Source organism: Chlorocebus sabaeus, chromosome 16, assembly GCF_047675955.1.
Source record: "Chlorocebus sabaeus isolate Y175 chromosome 16, mChlSab1.0.hap1, whole genome shotgun sequence".
Classification (NCBI taxonomy): Eukaryota; Metazoa; Chordata; class Mammalia; order Primates; family Cercopithecidae; genus Chlorocebus; species Chlorocebus sabaeus.
Genome location: NC_132919.1, coordinates 41,907,609 through 41,930,206, shown reverse-complemented (window position 1 = coordinate 41,930,206; position 22,598 = coordinate 41,907,609). Strand labels below are relative to the sequence as shown.

Below are 22,598 nucleotides of genomic sequence, written 5' to 3'. Positions count from 1 at the left end.
AAAATCATAGATAAGGCATACAGGCTTTATAGACAGCACATGCAGCAGAAATGTCAAAGTGTGAAGACCTGGAGCTTGGCATACTTTGAGCTGCTAAAGCCTAAAGGGCAATTAGGCTATAATTTATATACTGTAATGCTTCAAATGCTCCTAAGCTGTAATAGAAACACAGCTCATTAAATATAGCCAATCTATCATCCCCTCGAGCACCTTGTAGCTGTGCTGTGAGAAAACCAATCACCTTTACATTTTAATAAAAATATTATCTTGCCTGAGTACAGAGAAAGGAATATAATTTACGAGATGAAAACTGAAATTTTTAAGGGGCAGGGTAAGAAATGGACACAGAATTTTTAATCAACAGACCTGGGGAACTCATGGTCTTTCTTTTTTAAAATGTGTCAGCAAGTCTTTAGAAGGTAAATTTGGACCTTAAAATCAGGGGGATTATGTTGTCAGTTACTTTTAGATCAACAGTATAAGGTAAAATGGGTGAAAATTGGCCTCCTTTTGGAGCAATTAGCTAAGTCTCATTAAACTCAATCCACAGGCCTCCCTATACCCATATGGTTTTTTAAGTTTTCCTTCGGCTAAGACCTCTTCACATCACTGAGAAAAATTAAGAAGTAAATATTGTTTCTACATACTTCTAAAAAAAATTCTACACTAAATCCCTCTATTCATCCTCAGCAATAAAGCTGAAACAATCTTATCCAAATAGAGCAGGTAGATTATTTACTAATAATTATATTAGCCTCCTAGGGTTGCTGTAACAAATTCCCATAAACCGGGTGGCTTAAAATAACAGAAATGTATTCCCTCACAGCTCTGGAGGCCAGAAGTTTGAAATTAAAGTGTTGGCAAGGCCACACTCCCTCTGGAGACTCTAGAGGAGAATCTAGTCTGTCTCTTCAGTTTCTGATGGCTGTTGGCATTCTTTGACTTCTGGCCACATCACTTCAATCTCTCTTTCTATAGTCACATTGCCTCCTTCTCTTATGTCTGACAAATCTCCCTCTGCCTCACTCTTATAAAAATGTCCTTATGAGGACATTTATTGTTAGAATTAGGATCCACATAGAAAGTCCAGGATAAATGCCTCCTCTCAAAATCCTTAACTTAATCGTATCTTTCGCCATATAAAGTAATTACTTTGTATCATATCAAATAATATTCATAGGTTCTGCAGATTAAGATGTGGATGTATTATGGGGGGGTTCCATATTTAGCCCACTACAGTAATCATGATTGTCATTATAAAAACTGAATATTTTATAACAATATATAGTTGATAAAGTACACTCATCTACATTATCTTACTTAATCCTTATAATAACTCTCTTTGCGGGTAGAGGTCTAAAGAATTAGATCATTCATTCATTCATTAAACAGTCATTTTTTGAGTGCATACCTACTCTGAAAAGCTGAAAGCAAAAAATACCAAAACACAATCCCTGTCCTTGTCGGGCATTCTAAAAGCTCTCCACAGTCATGCGGTGCCATTAAAATAACTTTCAACAAGTTTATGCTGCATGAGGTAGGGCCAGTAAAAGCCAGCTGAGAGAACAACAATCTCATTGGGAAAATTCATCTGAGTCTCATCTGGGATTCCCACTTTGGCTTTATCCCCAGACTTTAGATTTCTCCCTTCAAAATGGCTTAGTGCCTCCTCATGGGCCTGCCTACTGCTGAACTTCCTGCACAACTGACCAAGCTAAAAAAGCCTGAAGCTCAGTATCATGCTTTCATCACTGGCCCTGAATACTCTGCTGAGTCTTGTCACCACAGGACTGACAAGAACTAGAAAGCAAGGGAAAACGGCTGTAGACCATACCCTTCCATTCACTAGTTCACTCTAGCTAGCTTTTCACTCAACTTGGCGGACTGAATGTCACAACTTCAGACCCACTGTGTGTTTGTTGGGAGGACCAGGTTTGTGGATATTCTTAATGAGTAGGTTTTAAGTACAGATTAAAGATCTATGAAGAAATTTGGAAAATAAAATATAACACTGGGCAGTGTTTTAGTTTTAAAACTTCAACCATCAGAGAGAGAGATTAACCTTGCATGACTCATATAATGAACACCTTCTATCTGGAAGTTAGTTAATACCAAATTTCCAAATGTTTCTCAAAAATCCTAAAGTTTCAGAGCTGAAAGGGACCTTGGACATCATGTAGACTAATTACCTCTTCTTACAGTTGAGTAAATGGGCCCAAAGAAGTTAATGGCTTGCCCAAGTCATCGAGTGAACTTAAATAGAAAGCCTACCACAAATTCCAGGGTCATAAGAAAAAATACGTTTAACCAACAGCCCCTCCTTGAGATGGAATAACAAAAAAGCTCATGGCCCATGTCTATCAAGATCTGGAAAATTTTTGTCATCTATGTATAGAGAGACACAAAAATCTGAGTGAATTTTATGCAAATAGGCTTCAAGGAAACTACTATTGTACTTTATAATGAAAATATCATTAAAATGACTTTGATAACCCAAAAATCAAAATGGAACAACTTAAAATGGACTACTCTAGAAATGCAAGGATGTTTAACTTATTTAAGAATAAACTGTTTAGGCCTTTTTGAACTTTAGAAGCCCTTACTCTATATGTAAGAATGTAGTAAGTCTAATATATAAAGTCAATTATTTTCTACTAACATAGGTCCAAAAATCTCTACTTAGCAAAAATATTCCAGTACAGCTTTGCTTTTCTAGTTCACATATAAGAACTATGACTACATTTCTTTCTTAAGATATTCTGAAATTTGGGCTTTATCATATGCCTTCACAATATCTTAATGAGGAATATTTAATTAGAATCTGAGAGATAATAACCCTTTATATGGGTGAGCAATGTACCCTGCAGCATCACAAAGCACTTTCAAATTCATCACTTCAACTAATCAGCCCAGCAACCATGGGAGGTATAAAGGAAAAATGTTTTGGCCACATTTTACAAATAAAGCAACTAAGGCTCAGAAAGTTCAAGTGACTTGCTGCGAGTTAGTATATCGCTAATAAGTGATATATCCCAGCTAGCATCCAAGTCTTCCACTATTTTCACTAAATGACAGAGCCTCTCTGGAAAAAATATTCAAAACACAAAATATTACCCAAAAAAAGAGGTATTTTCTGGCTTAACAAATCTATGTTAAAAATATTTTACTCTTGCTCAAAACCAATATTGTGGAAAATGGATCGGATCATCTTGGACTCTCAGGGAAAGGTATTCTTTTTTAATCACTGCTTGATAACTTACTGTCTTTTACCATTTTATTCCAAAGCAAATAGATGAAGTTTGGCGGGAAATGAGATGGATCATGGATGCTCTACAGTATGCAAGATACAAACAACCAGTTTCTGGCTTGCCCATCACTAAGCTGATAGATCCCTCAGATGAGCAGAACCTAAAGAAGATCAATTCTACATCATCATCACATATAGACTGTCTTCCATCCCCACCCCCATCCCCAGAGATGCACAGAAGAAAAGCAGTGAGTGGTAAGCTGTGAGATCTGAAGTTCTGTTGTTTAGTCCCTGGACTTTTGGTCCTCTCTCCACTGATAAGGACTTTCGTGCTGAGGTATTGGTTCCAGAAAGTGGTTGAAAACACTGCTCAGGGGTCAGAGTCTAACAGCATAGAGGAAACAAAATCGGAACAGTAGAGGAATAGGAAACTAGAGCAGTAACCTAAGATCAATGCCATTTGAGGGCAGGGAAGAGTCATTCTAGTTCTAGCTCACACTTACAAGATGCAAAAGGATATAAAGCAGGGATACGGCTTCAAAGATGCAGAATGGGGACCGCTGTGATGCCAGGTGAGGGCCACACAAGCCAAGGGAATCTGAGCAAGACAAACTAAGGAAGGAGAACAGGCCCAACCTCTATTAAACAGCATCTAACAAGAATGAGGCGGGAAGCAGGCCCCAACCTGGGTGAGAGTTCAGGAAAAACTTCCCATCCACATAGCACAATGTTCTAGAGTGCAAGGTGGGAAAGAGAGAAACCTTGGACAAACTAGAATCCTGAAACTGAGTGAATGTAAGTAGCTTGGCCTCATCATGAATATAATGAACTTTAAACAAGTTGGAGAAGGTAGCTAGCAAGGCACCTCTCCACCCTTGGGTATTAAGTGTAACAGCAAAAACCTGACCGGGTTAATATAAATTTCTACAAAATACCTCTATGCTTATAAGTAGAGAGAAAGCATACTAGGTAAAGGCAATAAAAAGCTCTTGCCTAGCCATGCTAAGACTAGTGCCATTTTCTAGTCAATTAAAGTAATGGCAATTCAAATCATCTTTCTTGATTCTATAGTTTGTAAGAGCTCCAATTTTGCAAGCTTCAAAATAATATTTTTAATAAATAGGCCTGATTTGTGGACTTGTCCCGTAGAGGGCGGCATGGTGTAACAGAAAGAGCTTGCACTTAGAAATCAGAGACCTGGATTCAAATCCCAGGTTTGTTTTACTAGCTGTATGAGCTTGAACAGATTACTGCATCTGACTCTCAGTTTCCATGTATGTAAAATGAGAATAATGCCTATACCTTGAAGAGTTACTGGTGAATAAGGTAATCTATATCAAAGATGCATGGTATATAATACACAATATATTGTCAATATCATGTTTAATGTTATTTTTATTATAGAATACTTTACTGGGAATCTGAGCCTTTTCTCTGAGTAAGTTTGTGCCTGCACCTGTATTTTAAAAACTCCAATGTGTTAAGCCAAAACTTGACAAGTGGAAGAACTTAGGAGACAGCTAATTTACATTACCAAAGGAGTCTGTGACTTACCAAATAACTCAACAAAATATTTAAGTAGAGTTTCTAGAGTGCATTTTTATAGACCGCCACTTGCCTAGAGGTACAAATCAAATATCTCTGACAGAAGTTGGCTGATAAGAGAAACAGATATATTAACAAAAAATTACCTGATAATTGCATACCTGCTATGAAGTTTATCAGAGGCACTAAATATTAAACTCCTATGATCAAAGAGCTTCCTGGAGGAGGTGACGGAATCTGGTATGAAGGATAAGCAGGAGTTGAGCAGAAAAACAGGAAAGAGAAGAGCATTATAGTCAGAGAAAGCAGATTATACAACTGTTTGTAGTTTAGGGAATTGCAAGCAGTTTGGCTGAAACTCAGGATCTAAGAACATTGTTCATTCTTTTCCTTCTATTTAGAAAAATGTATATATTTACTGGTCACCCTCTACGTGCCAGGCTCTCTCCGAAGTAACAGGGATACAATGATAAACAAAGCAAAGTATCTGCTCCTGTAGAGCTTACTTACATTCTAGAAAGAGGGACAAACAATGAAAACATAAACAAACAAGATAATTTCAGGTCGTGAAAATTCCAGCATATAATACAAAACAGCAGTAGGGGTGGGAGTAGGCAGGAAGTGTGTTGAATTCACTGGGATGATGCTCAGCAGAGACCTATCTGGAAAGATGACATTTGAACCAACCCCAGAAGAAGCAGCTAGTAATGCAGAGATCTGGAGTTGGAATATTCCAGACAATAAAACAGCAAAAGGCCCTGAGGTAGGTGAGGGATAGAAAGAAGGCTGAGATCTTTGACAGACAGTGAACAAAAGGGTGGATTGTGAGACGTAGGATAGAGAGCAAGACAGAAGCCAGAAGCCAGAGTAGGCAGGGTTCTGTAGGTCATAGAAAAAGTCTGGATTGTAGCCTGCTTGTGATGGAAAGCCATTGGAAACTTTTAAACAAGGATTGATATAATCTGAATTACTCTTTAAAATCAAATCTGGTTGCTGTATGAAGAGACCATAAGGGAGAAATATCGAAGCAAGGAGGCAACTTAGAAAGTTATCAATGAAGGAGACACCAAGTTTTCTGACTTGGGTGCCTCGTGGTATCATGATGGCACTTACCAAAAAAAGGTAAGAGAGAAGGAAAAACAAGCTTGGGTGGTTGGGCATGTTGAATTTGCGTTGGCTTTGGAACATTCCGTACAAAAAGAAACATTCAGGAGAAAACAAGCTGCATAGAGTCTAGAACTCAGGAAAGAAAACTGGGCTAATAATATAGATTTAAGAATTCGTTAACATGTGAATGACGTTTGAAGCTAGGAAAACGCTTGGGATTCCCTAGAAAGAGGAGGTAGAACAAGAAGAGGAGACTGTGGAAGGATCCCTGTGGAATGAAGCATCAAGACATATTACACTAAGAAGGACCAACCAGAGAAAGATTTAAAAAAAAAAAAAAAAAAAAAAAAAAAAAAACAACAACAAGAGAGTAGTGTCACAGAATCAAAATGTGTAGAGTAAGGTTAAATTCAAAAACTGAAAAGCTTCAGTTGTTTTGCTTTTCTCAACAAGGAAGTCATCAGTGATCTAGATGAGAGCCGGTTTTGAAGGGAAAGAAATAGAAACTGAACAGAAGCAAATCAGGGAGTAAATGAGAGGTAAAGAAGTAGGACAGGAATTTTCACTCTTTTAAAATCTTGGCTGCAAAAGGGAAGAAGGAGGGAAGGTAGTAGCTAGAGAAGTGTAGGGTCGAAAGGGCATTTTTTTAAGGCAGGAAAGCTATGTATGCTACGATGTCCTACAGTTCGTTTAACTCTACAAACAACTCTTCATTTCTATTTCCACCTTTGCAGCCCTTGTCTGCCTTCTCAGCTCACAGAACCTTCCCAGTGTTTAATCTTCTCTTGGCCACAGGGTCCTTAGTGGATTCCTCCCTGGCTGTATGAGGGTGGCCTTCTCTATGCCACAGAAGTGCCAAACTCTCACGTTGGCCTGAGGACGGGTTGCACCACTCCCTGCTAAGAGCATCTGGCCAATTACATTCAGATTTTATTATTAACTTAAAATGTGAGTGATCATCATTCTGTTTCTTAAAATATAACTCTCTCTTGGGTCCATTTACTTCTTGGAAGCCAAGATTCCATGAGCTATGAAACACAAAGATGTGGAAAGCTGCAAATGAGAAATGGAACCCAGTGAAGGGGAAGTGCTGTTGAAAGCTGGGGAGAAACATTCAGTGTCCTACCCCTCACAAAAGCAGAAGCATTTCAGAGCAATGAAATCTGTCACTGCATTCTCTGTCCTTCTCACAAGTGTGACCACTTTGAATTGTTCAAAAGCCATTCATGAAAGGGCAGAAATGCAGTTTAGAGGAACATACCTGCTGGGTTACCCACAGGGCAAAGTTTGCAGCACAATTCCGTTCTGTGTGTATAGGATTCACTAACTTGTACAGTGCCTGCTAGAAATATAGAGCCTATCACAAACCTAGCCTCTGGTGCCAGCCCAAGATTCTGTTTTAAGGCTGTTGAGTATCTTGAATTTGTTTGCGTATATCTGTTAGGAGTAGGGGATGGAGAGTGGAACTCTTTCACTTACTTCCCATTTCTGTGTGGTTTTCAAAACACAAAGTAGAACTCTTGTGAGTCAATTAAAATTAAGCATCTCTCAAGGACCCAAGGGGGAAAGTTGGCTCCTAGAAAAGGCAGCTCAAGGCAGGGGGTGGAATTATTTCGTCCATCACATGGGTATTTTCTCTCCCACTCCTTTTCTGTGGGTATAGTGGTCACAGGCAGCAGCAATTTTTTTTTCCAATACTGCTGTTTCTCCTAGTGACACATGGGTGAGGCAATAGAGGGGAGGGGGGTGTTGTTTCCTTCGGATGCATTTGAAGGTTATCCCGATCTTCCAAATGTAAATCTTGGTAACCTTTTTCCAGATGATGTTAAGAGCACTATGGCAGAAAATACATAGCTCAAAAAAAATCAACAGGAATCTGAAGGTATTATTTCTCTTGGGATATCAGAAGGTGAACAAACCCCAGAGGTTCTACCCAAGGCCTGATGAAAGATTCAGTAAAAGTCTTCATTTATAAATTATTTAAAGACTACTCAGACACAGTGGAAATAAATTCACTGAAGCACAAATTTTATATATATATATATATATATATATATATATATATAGAAGTATATATATATAGAAGTGTGTATGTGTATATATATATATATAGAAGTGTGTGTGTATATATATATATTTAGACAGTGGTACATTAAAACTGTGAAGATAGATTTTGGGGCAAATATGGATTATTATTCTTTTCTTTCTGTCCTGCCATGCCCCCTGCCTTTAAGAAAAAAGCAATAGCTTTAAGTCAATTATTCTTTCCTGAAATGTCATCTCCCCATAACGCCCTCAAAATCCACATCAACTCTATTCTGCTGTTGTTGGCCTGACCCACAGAAACCAGGAGTTACAACACTCATTACAATGGCAAGAAAGCCAAGCTTCCTAAGCCAGCACTAATACTATGAGCAGAACTTTCATCAAACAGCTCCTGGGTCAACCAGAGGGGAAATTCAAGGCTCTACCAGTCCTGGCCTGCCCAGTGGGCCCTCTCAGGGAAATGGAGGAGCATAAGCAAGTTTATTAAAATAACAACTGGGCAAGGTGCCTACAATGGTTAATGGAGCATATGGCCTGAATCTGGGGATGGAAGCTGCACTTTGCATTCTTTTCCAGGAAGGGAGGGAGCAGCAGTGGCCTAAGTCCTTGGAAACTCTCCTCAGTGCCCTGGCTGGCATCCTGGAGATTTTCCCAGACTGTTCTGGGAGGGGTTATCCCACCCTAAGCAATAGGTTCCACTAAGTCTTCTAATAAATAATACAATCACCATGCAAGTCAAATATTTAGATTCCCACTACAGCAGTGTTTCCCAAGTGTGGGTCCATGAACCAAGGAGATAATATTTACCACTTAATATTCAAGCTCTTTTGCATCTCCTTCCTAGGTTACTATGGTTATAACTAGGTCTTCTCTTGAAATCAAGAGAAGCTTTGAGTCAGTAGTCTTTCCTGAAATGTCATCTCCCCATCTTTCCTGAAACGAAATCTCCTATCTCTCATGTTCTGGGAGCTACAGTAAATCAGTTGTATCACTCACTAATTCACTCTAAAATGTAGGTTAGGAAATCTACTGGACTAGATCATCACCAGCAGAAGATACCATACAAGAAATTATTATTCACCTTTATTATCAACAGCATTCTCACCTTGAAATATATCTGATTACTGGTTTATATTTTAATGATATTAATATGTTATTCTGTATTTAGGGTGAAGAAGATTTCAATAATATTAATATCTTCTGTTTTTAAGGCACTTAAAGTATCTTTTTTTTTTTTTTTTTTTTTTTTGAGTCAGAGATTTACTCTGTTGCCCAGGCTGGAGTGCAGTGGCACAAATTTGGCTCACTGCAACCTCTGGCTCCCAGGTTCAAGTGATTCTCATGCTCAGCCTCCCAAGTAGCTCGGATTACAGGTGCCCACCACCACACCTGGCTAATTTTTGGATTTTTTTTTTTTTTTTAGTAAACCACAGGGTTGCACCATGTTGGCCAGGCTGGTCTCAAACTCCTGACCTCAAGTGATCCACCTGCCTCGGCATCCCAAAGTGCTGGGATTACAGGTGTAAGCCACTGTACCCAGCTCGCTTAAAGTATCTTTAACAAACTAAATGACTCCTCATAGTACTTATTCATAGTATCAGTTCACAGAAGCTAAGTGATTTGCTCAAGATCATACATGCAGTAGGTAGCAAGACAGGACTTCAGTCCAGGTTTGTCTAATTTTAAGACAATTGTTCTTTCTGCTATATTTGGGCTGGCTCTTCCGTCAAATATCAGCAAAGATAAAGCAAAATTATCTGGGTGATTGTTTTCAGGAATCTATGGTAGATTAAGTAAATTAGATCCTTTCGGGATGCTTTGCTTTTAGTATTATTTCTAAGAGACAGTCAAATATCACTATTCGTTATGCTCCCAGATTTCAATATTTGTTTCAGTTTCAATTCCACTCAATATGCTTTACTGAGAGTCTTCTATGTATCATTTATAGCACAAGAGGTTAATAATACAATGATGCTTAAGACACAGTGTAGTTGGGAGGTCCTCATAGTCCACTCATATATCCATGTTCAGACTATATGATCTGGGAAATACAAAAGATTCTACACATCCCTTTGGTTGATTTGTTCCTTAGTCCATTCCTTTGTTGACTGACTTACTCAATATTTACTAAGCAGAGATGAGTAAGACATACATACTGCATGCTCCCTAGAGTTCATGGTCCAATGAGGAAGACAAATGGGAAAATGGATAATTTATAATAAAACTTGGTAAATGCAGTTACAGAGATATAAATAAAATGCTCTAAGAGGCAAAAGAACTGAGCAGTTAACTCCACCTGGGGGAAACAATACAGGCTCTCCTTGAGAGATTGGGTCTTAAAATATGATACTCCATTAAAATATTAGACTGTCAGCTCATTTAAGGCACATTTCATATACTCCTTAGTTTCCTCCCAACAATACATTCTCACTATTCGTGTGCTGGGAGATCAAAATACAGACAGATTTTGCAAAGTGCTTGACTATGGACTGAAAGTGTCACATACTATGGTGGTTACTTCTAGTTCTAGTAATTTTTACTATCAGTCTTCTCCTGGCCCCCAAAAACTATGTCCATGCCTAAACGTTCATAACCTGTGAATGTGACATTATTTTAAAAAGGGTCATTGCAGATGTAATTAAAGATCTTGTGATGAGATCATCCTGGATTATATGAGTGGATCCTACACCCAGTGAAAAGTTCTCTTATGAGAGACAGAAAAGAAGGCACAGACACAGAAGAGAGGCCATGAGAAGACAGAAGCAGAGATAGCAGTGGCATGTTCACAAGAAATGCTAACAGCCACCAGAAACTGAAAGAGGCAAGAGAAAGTATTCTCCCCCTAGAGCCTCCAGAGGGAGTGTGGCCTTGCTGACACCTTGATTTCAAACTCTGCCTTCCAGAGCTGTAAAAGAATAAATTTCTGTTGTTTTAAGCCACCCAGTATGTGGTAATTTGTTCCAGCAGCCATGGGAAACTAATACAAGATCTAGTATGTTTCTCTAGTAGCAGCAATGTCAAGAAGCCCTAAGAGTTTAAGTAATTTAACTCTGTGTACCACAAAAAGTGAATTAGATGAACTAAGTGCCACTCCTCAGGAAGTTTCCACACAGAGTCATGGAAATGCTAAGGTGGATGGCAGCATAGCAAGTCTTTGTAGTGAGACAGATTTACATTTGGCTGCCTATTCTACCACTTATCAAGAATACAAATTGGAAAATTTGATAAGCCTAAGCTTCAGTATTCTGATCGGCAAAATGAGAATTGCTGTAAGTGTTAAACAAAATAAAGCACTTAGAGCTCTTAGCATTATGGCTGGCTCACAGTAAGTACTAAGTAAATGTCGGGTATTGTTTATTACCGTTGTGGATACACACACGTACATGCACACAGCTGAACGTACTAATCAGATAAACGAAGAAGGGTGTTCAACTACAGTCAATTATGAATTCTTTGGATGGGTCCTATTTCAAGTCCAACTTCAAATACTCAGTTATCTTCTCTTCTTCCTCACTCCTAAGGCACCTACCCCTGCTATCATCAAAAACAATCAACAATTTTGAAATCCTGTTACTTGCAGTGTCCTATTTTTCCCACTAAAGATTGGAAAAAGTACTAAGGCTTTTTAAAGAATATCAAAGTTATTGAGCCCAGGCCTTTATACATTTCTCTCCTTTTAACCTGGAAATATGTTTCTTCTTTCCTAACCACTTATCTCTGAGGGCAATGTGTCCTTCCTTCTTTCTCACTAAGCACCAATGCCAGCACTGGTGCTCACAATTGATCACCCCTCTTTATTATCTCATCAACTTCACCACTGATATATTCAACCATTCTTTCTCCAATAGTTTCTTCTTCTCTACACTCACAAATACCTTCTTTCAGCTTTGCTACCCACATGCTCTCAGTTCATCCCCTCCTTGACGTTTTGACTTTCCCTCAGCTCAACCTGTCCCAAATTAAACTTACCATCCATTCTACCACCCAACCCAAATCAAGGCTGAAATTTAACTCCTTTAATTTCCTGTCTTCCTAGGAATCACAGTTTGATATCTACTAATAACTTTGGGGCCTATATACTCACTTCTCCCAGTTATCTGGAACACTTGTTCCTAAAACTTTCACATAGCCGGTTCCTTTGATCACTGAGTTCTCACCTAGACTCCCCTTTGTACAGTGATGCTTCCTCCCCTGGCCACCTTATCAAAAGCATCTTCCTCCTAAGTCACTCTCTAGTTAAAATCCACTTTCATTGTCTTCACAGAACTTCACAGTACCCAAAATTAATCTTATGTGTTTTCTGACTTACTGTCTAATCCAATCTCTTCAAGCTATTTGAAAGCAGAGACCCTGTCTGTCTAGCACAAAATAACTGTTCCGTAAACATCTCTCCATGAATGACTTTCCTGGACTTCTATTTTCTTCCACACAACCACAGCTCTTGCTTAGCCCCACAGCCTGAACAAGATAAACATTTGGAGGGAAAATATAGCTTGGACTACAGCTTCCCAGCTGGCCTCCTGCTATCTCTTCCTCAGCAAGTTGATCTTACATCCTAGTTGCTATCCTAAATCATAGTTCTCATCTTGTCAATTCTTCAAAATTCTTTGATGACTACCCACTGGCTACAAAATAAGGTACAAACTCCTTATCTAAGCATTCAGTACCCTCCTCTGGTTCCACCCTACCTTTTTAAAAATTAAATGCTGTTTTTAAAAAGGTTTTTTGAAATAATTATAGACTCCAAAGATTACAAAGAAATGTACAGGAAGTCTCATGCACCCTTCCCTCAGCCCCCAACAATTTTAACATTTTATACAACTCATATAATATCAAAACAGGACTACTTGTGCTCTTTCTTCTTCCTCTCTTGTTTCTAATCCTTTTATCATTTGCATATTTGCTATTAAAAGCTACCTCCAGTCATTTTTTAAAAGTGTATGAAGACATAAATTAATATAGACATAGAGATGAATGAATGAAAGGAGAAAAATAAATGAAATGATAGAGTATTTCATCAATCCTGTCCCAATAAAATATAATCCCTCTTTCCTACATACCTGCACTTATTTGCTGAACTTCTCTTATAAAACCTATGTTCTGCCACAGTCTCACAGATGCATACTTTCTTTATACATCCATTAAAACAGTAAACTCCCTAGAGACAGATATAATTTCTTATTAATTTTATTTCCACTCAAGAACCAAGTACAGTGCTTCTATTAGAGCAGGATCTCAAGTAATATAGAATCTTCATTGTGAATGAATGGATGAATTAAATATCTCTGCCCCAAGAGTAATTAAATATCTCCAACAGTTAGGGGATGCTTCCTAATGGAGGTTTTGTTTGAGGAAAATCTTGAACAGATCAGTAGAACTCAAAAAGGCAGAAGAGGGAATCCTTTTATTGGTAGCCATTATTTAAAGAACATATAAATTGATCTCATCCTTTGTAGCTGCTGGATAATATTCCATAGTACAGATGCACTACAGTTCATTTAACCATACTCCTCTTGGTGGATATTTAGGTTTCTAACAGTTAAGATAAAGTTTGGATTCATATTACCGAAGACCCAAATAAGAATGTCAAAAACACAAGGTACTTTTTGTCTTGTGTGAAAGAAGCTCAAAAGGAGACAAGTCAGGGTTGATATGCAGACTTAATGGTCTTCAGGCAACAAGCTCTATTTTTCAGCCCCACCATCCTAGCATGTGGCTTCTCTCTCCAAGGTTGCTCCATGACCTCATCCAACACATCTAGTTACAGGTAAACTGGAAGGAAAGAGAAAGAATGTAATGGCCCAGCTAAGCCAGGTCCCTATATGTAGCCTTCCAGAAGTTTCATACTATACTTCCATTTCCATTTCGGTGGTCAGAACTTCATTATATCGCCATGCTTAGCTGCAGGGGAAGCTGAAAAAAGGTGGTCTTTTACATAAGTGCATTGGTGTCCCAATTAAAATTAAGATTTTGTAACTAAACAAATAATAATGGATACTGGATAATGGATACTGGGTAACAACCAGGAGTGAAAAGGCAAAACTGACATCTTACCCTGCCAATTAAGAGCAAGTATGCACATCATCTCCTATAGTAAGGAAAAAAAGCATTCCGTCTAGTTCTAGTCCCTAAAATAGAAGAAACCTTGATACTGACTCCCAAACAAATCAAACTTTATCCATGAATTTTGCAATATTCCGAGGATAATCATGTCTGATTTTCCACCATCAGCAGACTAACTGTAACCGGGTTAGAATGTGGGCTTTTTCTTCAATTAACTGTTGTATTTTTAATGAGCAAGGTAGTCCTTCAGAATATGGAGGTGGACGGCAGCTAGGATTTGAAGCCAGGTTTACCAACTGCCACCACTGGCATCTCCCCTTCTTCGTTCACCTTTTTAAATTCCCGCTACTTTGTCAAATGCAAAACTCACCTCTGAAATAATAAGGAATGAATAAATGAATAACATTTAGCTTTCTAGCCTGTTTCATCCTCTCCACAGCTGCCCAGCTAATAATAAAAGCGTGTGTGATGGGAATGAGGGAAGGTTGCCCTACCTCTGTCTGGGCTGGACCCGTCAGAGTTCCTCTCTTTCCTTTCCTCCCGCTAAGACCAGAGCCCACTACACAATTTGTGGGGGCCCTGTGCAAAATGAAAATTGTGGGGCCCCTTGTTCAAACTGTGTAAGCATTTCAGGAGGTGACAGCAGGGCATTAAACGAAGCACAGGACCCTTCTAGGGGCGGGGTCAAATGCACTGATCCTATGCCTGTGAAGCGGGCTCCAGCTAAGACTGTGTTTTTCCTAACATCAGTTTCTGGCTTCGCAGATTCACAGCCCTGCTCTGATGAAGAAGGCTGCTCAGAAGTCTTCCTCCCCACCGACAGTGACTATGACTCCAGCGATGCCCTGAGCCCCCGAGACCTGGACCTGGTCTACCTGTCATCGCACGACATTGCGCAGCAGACCCTTATTGGCCTAAGCGGCAGCGCCCCTGACGTCCTACAAGTGCACGACGTGAAAACCCCACTGGGGCCCGGCCAGGATCCCCAGGGCGAGGGCCCAAATGCCGATCGCTCATGTGCTGAGTTCCTCCATAGCCTGACCCTCACCGGGTTCACACCCAAGAACCACGCCAAGACTGTGTCAGGTGCGCGGCCGCCGCTAGGCTTCCTGGGAAAACGGAAGCCAGGCAAGCACCCCCACTACGGCGGCTTCAGCCGCCATCATCGCTGGTTGCGAATGCACAGCGAGACCCAGTCGCTATCGCTCTCTGAGGGCATTTACACACAGCACCTGTCCCGGGCCTGTGGTCTGGCCCAGGACCCCGAGGAGGCCAAGCGGCCCGGCCCTGCCCTTGATGGTCCCAGGGGCCTAACTCTGGCCCACGCTGCCAGTCTTCCTGAGGAGCGGAACAGCAGTCTCCAGGACGCGAGGCCTTCGGTCCACCCCCTCTACGTGGAGCCTTACACAGCGGCCCTGGTGGCCCAGGACGAAAAACCATGGGCTGGCTTGAGCCCGCCTTCTGGAGGCTGCAGCACCCTGCCCAGCCCCACAGGCCCCGATGTGAGCCAGGAGGGCCCCACCGCCTCTCCCGTGTCAGAAATACTCAGCAGCATGCTTTAGGGAGGCCTATCCTGGCTGTCCACCTCTCCATCACTACACCCTTACCCCCATCCTGCCCCACTGTGACCCCACTCATTTTCAAGAGTTTTGAATGTTATAAATCCAAAAGTTACAAGTTCAGGGTCCTCCTTTTTTGGATAGAGTCGGGGGTGGAGGCCAGAGTTGCCAATGCCATTCCCACTTCAGCCTAGAAAGGGCATGAGGGAGGAGTTGTGTCAACATGGAATACAACATGCAGTGACTCAAACATGCCATCCTGTTGGTGGTACCTATGACTGAAGTTGGCCATCCCAAAGAGAGACCCTCTGTTCTTCAGCTGGTTGTGTAATCTGACCCCTGGTTTAGGGTTCTTTCATGAGTTTGTGATTGATGAAGAGAAGTTCCATAAATGAAAATAAGATTAGCATCGTTTCTCCCTCCATCCAAACCTTCAGAAGAGTTTGAGGGAAAGACACCAGGTTGTATCTCCAGGGCACCGGGGTCAAGTGGGCTTGACCTTGGTTCCCTGTGAGCTAAACTAGGTCATTCCAAAGTACAGAGTTCTCAGGGCTCACCTTATCCAGTTTATCCATCAGTACTTACCTGATTAAATAGGCTTTGACAGGCCTTTTTTTCTTCACATAGTGGTGTGTGGAGACCACCAGAAACAAAAGTAGAGAATTCTTCTCTTTCAGCTCTATCTTGCAAAGACAGAATAGGACAGAAAGTAGCCCTTCCTGTATACTCAGCTCCCATCCAGGCATGAAAATGAACCATAGATTGTTACAGGGGTCAAGGAGATGGCTAAACGAAGTGAAAGCCTGAATTACAGATAAGACAGGGGAGGGAGAGAGACATGGGCAGAAATACATTTCCTTTACGATTCTAAGTTAAGCGATGTAAGTCCATGGGGGCTGTCTCTCTGAAAATCATAGTGGATCAGCTCCAGATTCTTTGGTGATGAAATTGCCATTGAACCATAAAGTGCCCTGCAGATATGGCCAGTCAGCAATGGGCTCCTCACAGTCCCACAGGCATATCCACTCACCCTACATCATAGATCAAGAGTCAGATTGTCCAGGGCTAGGGTGGCTGCCTTCCCCTTTCATCCTACCTCTCCTTACATCAAATTTGCCCCAAAATCATCTGGCCCAATTGGCATCAGAGAAAGTATGCTCAGAAGCCCTTACCAGTGGTTCATTCCAAGGATGTGCTAAAAAATATCTGGAAATTTTGCTTTGGTCTCATTACCTCCTATCTGAGTTTCTCACAAGAATCCAAATTAGACAAATCACACTGCATATTCAGAAAAGGCACGAGTCTCCTCATCTCCTGGAGCCAAGACCCATTCACTTCACTGACGTTCTAAATGATCCTTTTCTGCTTCACAGGCATTTCAGTTAAATATTGCTCTTTATGGCCCTATCCTTGTCCACAGAGTTCTACCATTCCTCCTCAGGGGAGTTCATACAAAGTCCCCTGTTCACAATGTTATTCTGATCCCTTCCATTTTAAAAACATTTGATTTAAACATAAATAATTACCCTGCTGCAAAGGTACAGATTTGGCCCATGGCCTATGGTCATTAGAAAACTAAAGCCCAGAGCTCAGACTTTATTTTTTTAAGAGATTTTATACTCAATGAAACCCCCAAAGAATCTTGATCAGAATCACTACAGCTCCCTTTTCATGCCTGGGAGGATTTTAAAATGCAATTTTCTTCTGTCTAAGTGAATTCTATGTGCATGGAAAGGGAGAGTGTTAGAACTAGAAGGGCCCATAAAATTCATCTAAGTCGTGGGTTTACAGGTAGGGCAATTAAGACCCAGAAAGGTTAAGTGACTTGCTCAAGGTCATGGAGCTGGTTTAGTCTCAGAGATAGGATCAGAACTAGAATCATTCCCTTTATACCAGGCCGTCCCATTGGGAATTGGTCCATACCTAGTTAACTCTTGATTGTTGTCTACAGGGTGCCTCCTATTTTGTAGATCATCTACCTACTTCTGATTTCAAATTCAGCCTTTACCTAGCAAGTTTCCAATATTACAGAGCTGCTTGTTGCCAGGGAATACCAACTTCATGTAATACACATCTCAGTTAATTAATTAAAAAGTAAATTTGGGAAAAACATTTCAAATTATGCCTAGTTAATAACAAGAATGGCAAAGTCATTTGCACTCAGTTTCTACTTATTTCTAATTATAAAATGGATTGTTCTGTTCAATGATTTGTGAGATGATATTCTAGGATTGTGAAGAACTAAGAATCCAAGGGATTTCCTCATCCTGATCATTCCAGTGGCATAGGAGGAAGTTTGTGACTAAATCAGGTGGGAGGCATTCAACAAACAGCAGAGGCAGAAACTGACCCACCCGTCGGACCCCTCATTTGGTCGGTAACTTCTGGCATACTGGACCAAAATTGCATTAAACCTGCTATTTTATATTGGTGACATAAGGTTATTTTTTCATCTTCTGTGAGGAAAGAAGGCATGCCCACAAAAAGAATAATGCATGTTACATTTTAACGGGCATACTTAAATCAATTGAAAATGCATTTTATTAGCAATATTCCTAAATAAAAGTGGGTATTTTATAGCTTCCATAATTAGCTATTATTCAGGTAGGTTTCCCCATACCTCCACTTTGCAATATTTTGTGAGCCCAGTTTAAATTAATACATTCTTGTGAGAGTCAACTGTGTTCTCTAATTCACAGTCCTTTATTCATTTGGCCGATCTCCTACTTACAGAGACTTTACAATGTCTGAGGATATTTTGTTTTATTTTATTGTTTTTGTTTTGTTTAATTTCGGATACAATGGATCTTTGTCTTTCACTGTTTTGTTTTGTTTTTTAATCCAATATGAGAGCCTCTGAAGGAAACTGTCCCAGGTCTTCTTTTCCAGGGTTTTTCTAACATGCTTGATCAGCTTTCATCATTTGTGAAAATCCTCAAAAATCCTTGATTGAGGTTCTCCCGTATGTCTATCTCGATTCTAAGTCCCATTGAGATCCAAAGAATCAAGTGTGAAACATAGTCCTGGGCCACAAAAAGCTCACAATCTGATCTAAGAATGTAACCATATGTTTACCATACATCTTCTCAACAATCTCTTAGAAGAGGCAGGAGCCTGTCTCCTCAGCCGGGCAGACATAGTGCATGTTGGGCTACATCTTTGATTTTTTCTCACTGTATAGACTCTTGAGGGAGTACAATCTGGAAAATGCGAGTCATAGATGTATATGTTTGGCAACTACTTAACAAAGCTAAAACATCCTCTTAATTGGAAAGGGTGCCTGGGAGACAGTAATTAAAAACATTCACTCCAGGGAATGAGTATTTTAAGAAGTAGTTACTTAAAGATGAGAGTCCTTCCCTTTAAAGAACATTCACTAATGTTCGAAGCAATAATTACACTGGAGAAAATTGTTTCATTTGGTTTGAAAATTGAAGCAAGTTAGTAATAATATTTTGCCAGTCCTCTTTCCTGAAGGATCCCAAAGCACTTTATGAAAAGCAATGACTGAAGCCTTGTTGTACTCCCCTAAAGAAACCTTGTCCAGGAGCCACCTGGCAAACACCTACCATGTCCTTGCCAGGAGATCATGCCAGACAAGTGGAAAGGAGGACTGGCCCCTCGTTCATTGTTATCCTGCCACACAACTGTGAGCCCTGGTGAGTTTGGAGCTCTTCCCTTGAAGATAACTGTTAGACAAGGAGACATCCCAGAAAATACCTCCTTGGTCTCCTCTGGTTCTTCATCCTCCAACCAAGATGTACTTACTTTCTCTTGGAGAACTAACTTAACAGCTTAAGTTAGGTATGTCTGCAATGCATTTAAGTTGCCTAGTTATGTCAACAAGACACAGAATTCACTGACTTCTGAAAATGTACATGTTAGGAAGGTGATAACATTTTTCTACAGCTCTCTCAACTTTGTATGTAGCAGAGCCACAGCAAAGAGAGTGCATCTCTTGGTATATGTGCTTATTAAGCTATCACATGCCAATTAGAGAAAGTAGCTATAGATTAACAAAGAACACTCTCTGAGATTTCAAATTGTTGCATAGTCACTTTATGAAGTCTAAATATTTTTCCAGATGATTTAATGAAGCAAACCTGGACTTTTTTCTTCAAGGTCATATCTTTAAGGAAATTTTTTAAATAGCTATTTGGAAAGCAATGGTATCTCTTCATAGGTAATAGGGTGAGCAAGGAAAAAAACTGTTTTCTTTGCTGGTCACCTCTCATAAGATGTTCAAACACGTGGCTTATGACTGTTAAGCTAAACTTCAATGCGGCCTTACAAACAACAAGGGTAGTGTATTTGAAACCATGTTGTACCGCTTGGAAACTTATTCTAAGATCTTAATACAGACTTTTTCTGAGGTGTTGAACTTTGCCATTAGCAAAAAGTATTTTTAGAAAAATCCATTGACTGTTTATGAAGCACTGATTTTGCCATATTTCTGGTCTCTGCTTTTTCCACCGCATCTGCACACAGCAGTGATATTTGTTTTTTTCAATTATTTATTCTATTTCCACTAATAATGACCTTGTAAAACAGTTATTCAAAAGGATGATTGGTTTTGTTTAATAACTGTATAGGTGGGCTGTGAAAAATATTCCATTGTGATAAAGGAAGTAGGAGATTTGTTGTTGTTTTAAATATTATCATAGAGTCTTTCTCCTACAGATATATACTTTTTTTTTTATTTTAGCAAAAGCCAATATTTAACTTAGTGGCAAAAGTTATGAAGCTATTAGTTAAGGCTCTTTGCTCCTCTTCCTGCAGTCCATGACATGAAAGTCTGAATATACTTTCACAGTAATCACCCTCCAGTGACTGATTTTCAAAAGCCAAGTCTGGCAAATTATTGTAAGTCACTCTATGTTGCTGTGTTGCCTCTTGCCTTGTGAAAATCAGATGTTTCGGGGTATCCCATGTATGTGATCACAAGCATCAGTTTGATGTTTGTGATTTTTTAAAACAGTGTGTGCGTGTATGTGTGTGCGTGTGTGTGTGGTGGTGTCAGAGAGATGTTTCATAGAAAAAGTAATTTAAGTGACATTCTTATTTGGCAGTATTTAATTGCTTCCTTCCTAATGTGTACATAGCAATCTGGCTGATTATTGGTTATTTGTTCAGAATTTATTGTATCTTGTTGCTGTGTATGCAACTGAGTGTATGTTAAAGTTTAGACTTCAGTACGCTATCTGCACAATTTTGTGTGCTTTAAACCTCTGTAAATATGCAGATGAATCATGATCATGTATGATGTGTTAAATGTGACTTCCACTCTTGAAACAAAAATATTTTATTGTATGTACATTTGAAAACTATTTGAACAATCTAAATGTATATTGTAAATGTCCAGTACCCTCAGTCAAAAACAGCACTGGTAAAATGTATGCCTCCTCAACCTACCAATTTATAAGAGGTCAGGGATTAATGAGAATTAAGGTAATTTTTCTAATGGCCTGTATTTTTGGTAATTTCTTACCTGCCTAAGTGTATTTTCAAGAAAAATTGTTGACAGAAGAAGTCTAAGCTATCAGAGGGAATGATTTTATTTCATAAGCATTAATTATACTTTATGTCTTTCCTAATATTGTTGAAATCTAAGTCAAGCATGAAGTCAAAAAATATTTTTGATTGTTCGTTAGATTTTTTGCTGTTCAAGGGACAGTTTCCAAGCCCATTTGTCTTACGTGTGGAAAAATGTTGATTCAATAATAAATAGAATTCTTAATACTTGGCTTACCTAATGCTTTTCCTTGTCTCAGGAAAGACACAGATTTTTCAGCCTGAGCTTTTAAAATCTCCTCACTGAAACTTTGGAAGAATTATCATTTGTGGCATTGCTTTGGCAATTATCAGCAAAGTCTGACCAGCTGGCTCTTGATTAATCAGTACCATTCAAGTTATTTCTCTTTCATAATTGGTTATTGCCAAGTATTGAAAATACAGCCGCAGATCGTCACAGCAAATACTCTCACCAAGTTGCACCCAGGAGCTCGGCCATCATAATCTCGCCTCTTCCTCCACTGCATGCACGTTTAAATGTCTTCGGTGCATTGCTGCATGCGCTGTCCCATCTCAATTTCTCCAACCCTTCTATTTCCACACCCATGAAGCTCCTTCTACCCCTACTCCCGCTGGCTGAGATTTGAGATTTCTTCTGTGTTTGAGAACACTACAAAGAGATTGCTTCCACCCTAGGAACCTGTACAAAGTTTCCCCTGAATTCCCAAGGATGGGAAATGTGCTGCTTTGGACCACGTATTTGCCTTACACTGTTTTACAGAATTCTTTTACACACAGACGAACTCAACTCTTTATTGGCATGTTTGTGGTCAGCTTTCTTGACAGTCTCAGAGGGTTGTTTTGTTGTCCTGGCCAAATATGCTGTTTTCCCTCTGTAAATCGTCATCTTTCTAAGCAAACCATTACTTTCTTTTCCTAATTCTTTCTCTACATAAAAGTTTACCCTCTTTTTCAAACCAAACAGATGACATTCTTCTCGAATATCCCCTGTCTTCTATGAGCACTCTTGGGGTGGTATTGGAGTAGGGACAGAATGAGGTAAAGAGTAAGAGGAGGCTTTTCAAATGTAACCTGCTAAGTAAGGAGTATGCCTTCGGGGAATGCCTAACCCTTTTGATAAGTTACGCCAAGCAATATGCAGTGTTTCTATCTGCCAACAAGAAATCACTCCTTCTTCTCTACAATAAAAAGAAATCATTTTAGGGAAGTAAGCAAGTTTGAACCAAGAGTTTCTTATCAATTTAAAGTGACTCCTAGACAGGAGAAAAACATTCATAAGGAAATTATCTTACCGATATTATAATGTCAAGCAAGTTAGATCTTTGCAATGATTTTTTGACCATGCAAATGCATTTCCTCTTCAGGTAGCATGTGGCATTCCCATCTTTACATGATGCCCCTTCTAATGGCCTGTCCTATCAAACATTGCATTAAGATATTTTGCCAAAGAAAGTACTAGTGCTAGATACTGACTACAGGAATTCAGGCACCAGTTCCAT

At 39.6% G+C, this 22,598-nt stretch overlaps 1 protein-coding gene across 1 annotated transcript in view; it reads left to right on the top strand.

Annotated features, from left to right (window-relative positions):
• The window catches only part of ANKFN1 (ankyrin repeat and fibronectin type III domain containing 1), a 162,011-nt gene extending 140,117 nt beyond the window's left edge, over positions 1–21,894 (top strand). Inside the window, exons 16-17 of the mRNA XM_008011401.3 lie at positions 3,286–3,502; positions 14,774–21,894. Of these exons, the coding sequence (XP_008009592.3) occupies positions 3,286–3,502; positions 14,774–15,570 (1,014 nt within the window). The 3' untranslated portion in view covers positions 15,571–21,894. The remainder of the gene's footprint in view (positions 1–3,285; positions 3,503–14,773) is intronic.
• Positions 21,895–22,598: the final 704 nt, after the last annotated feature.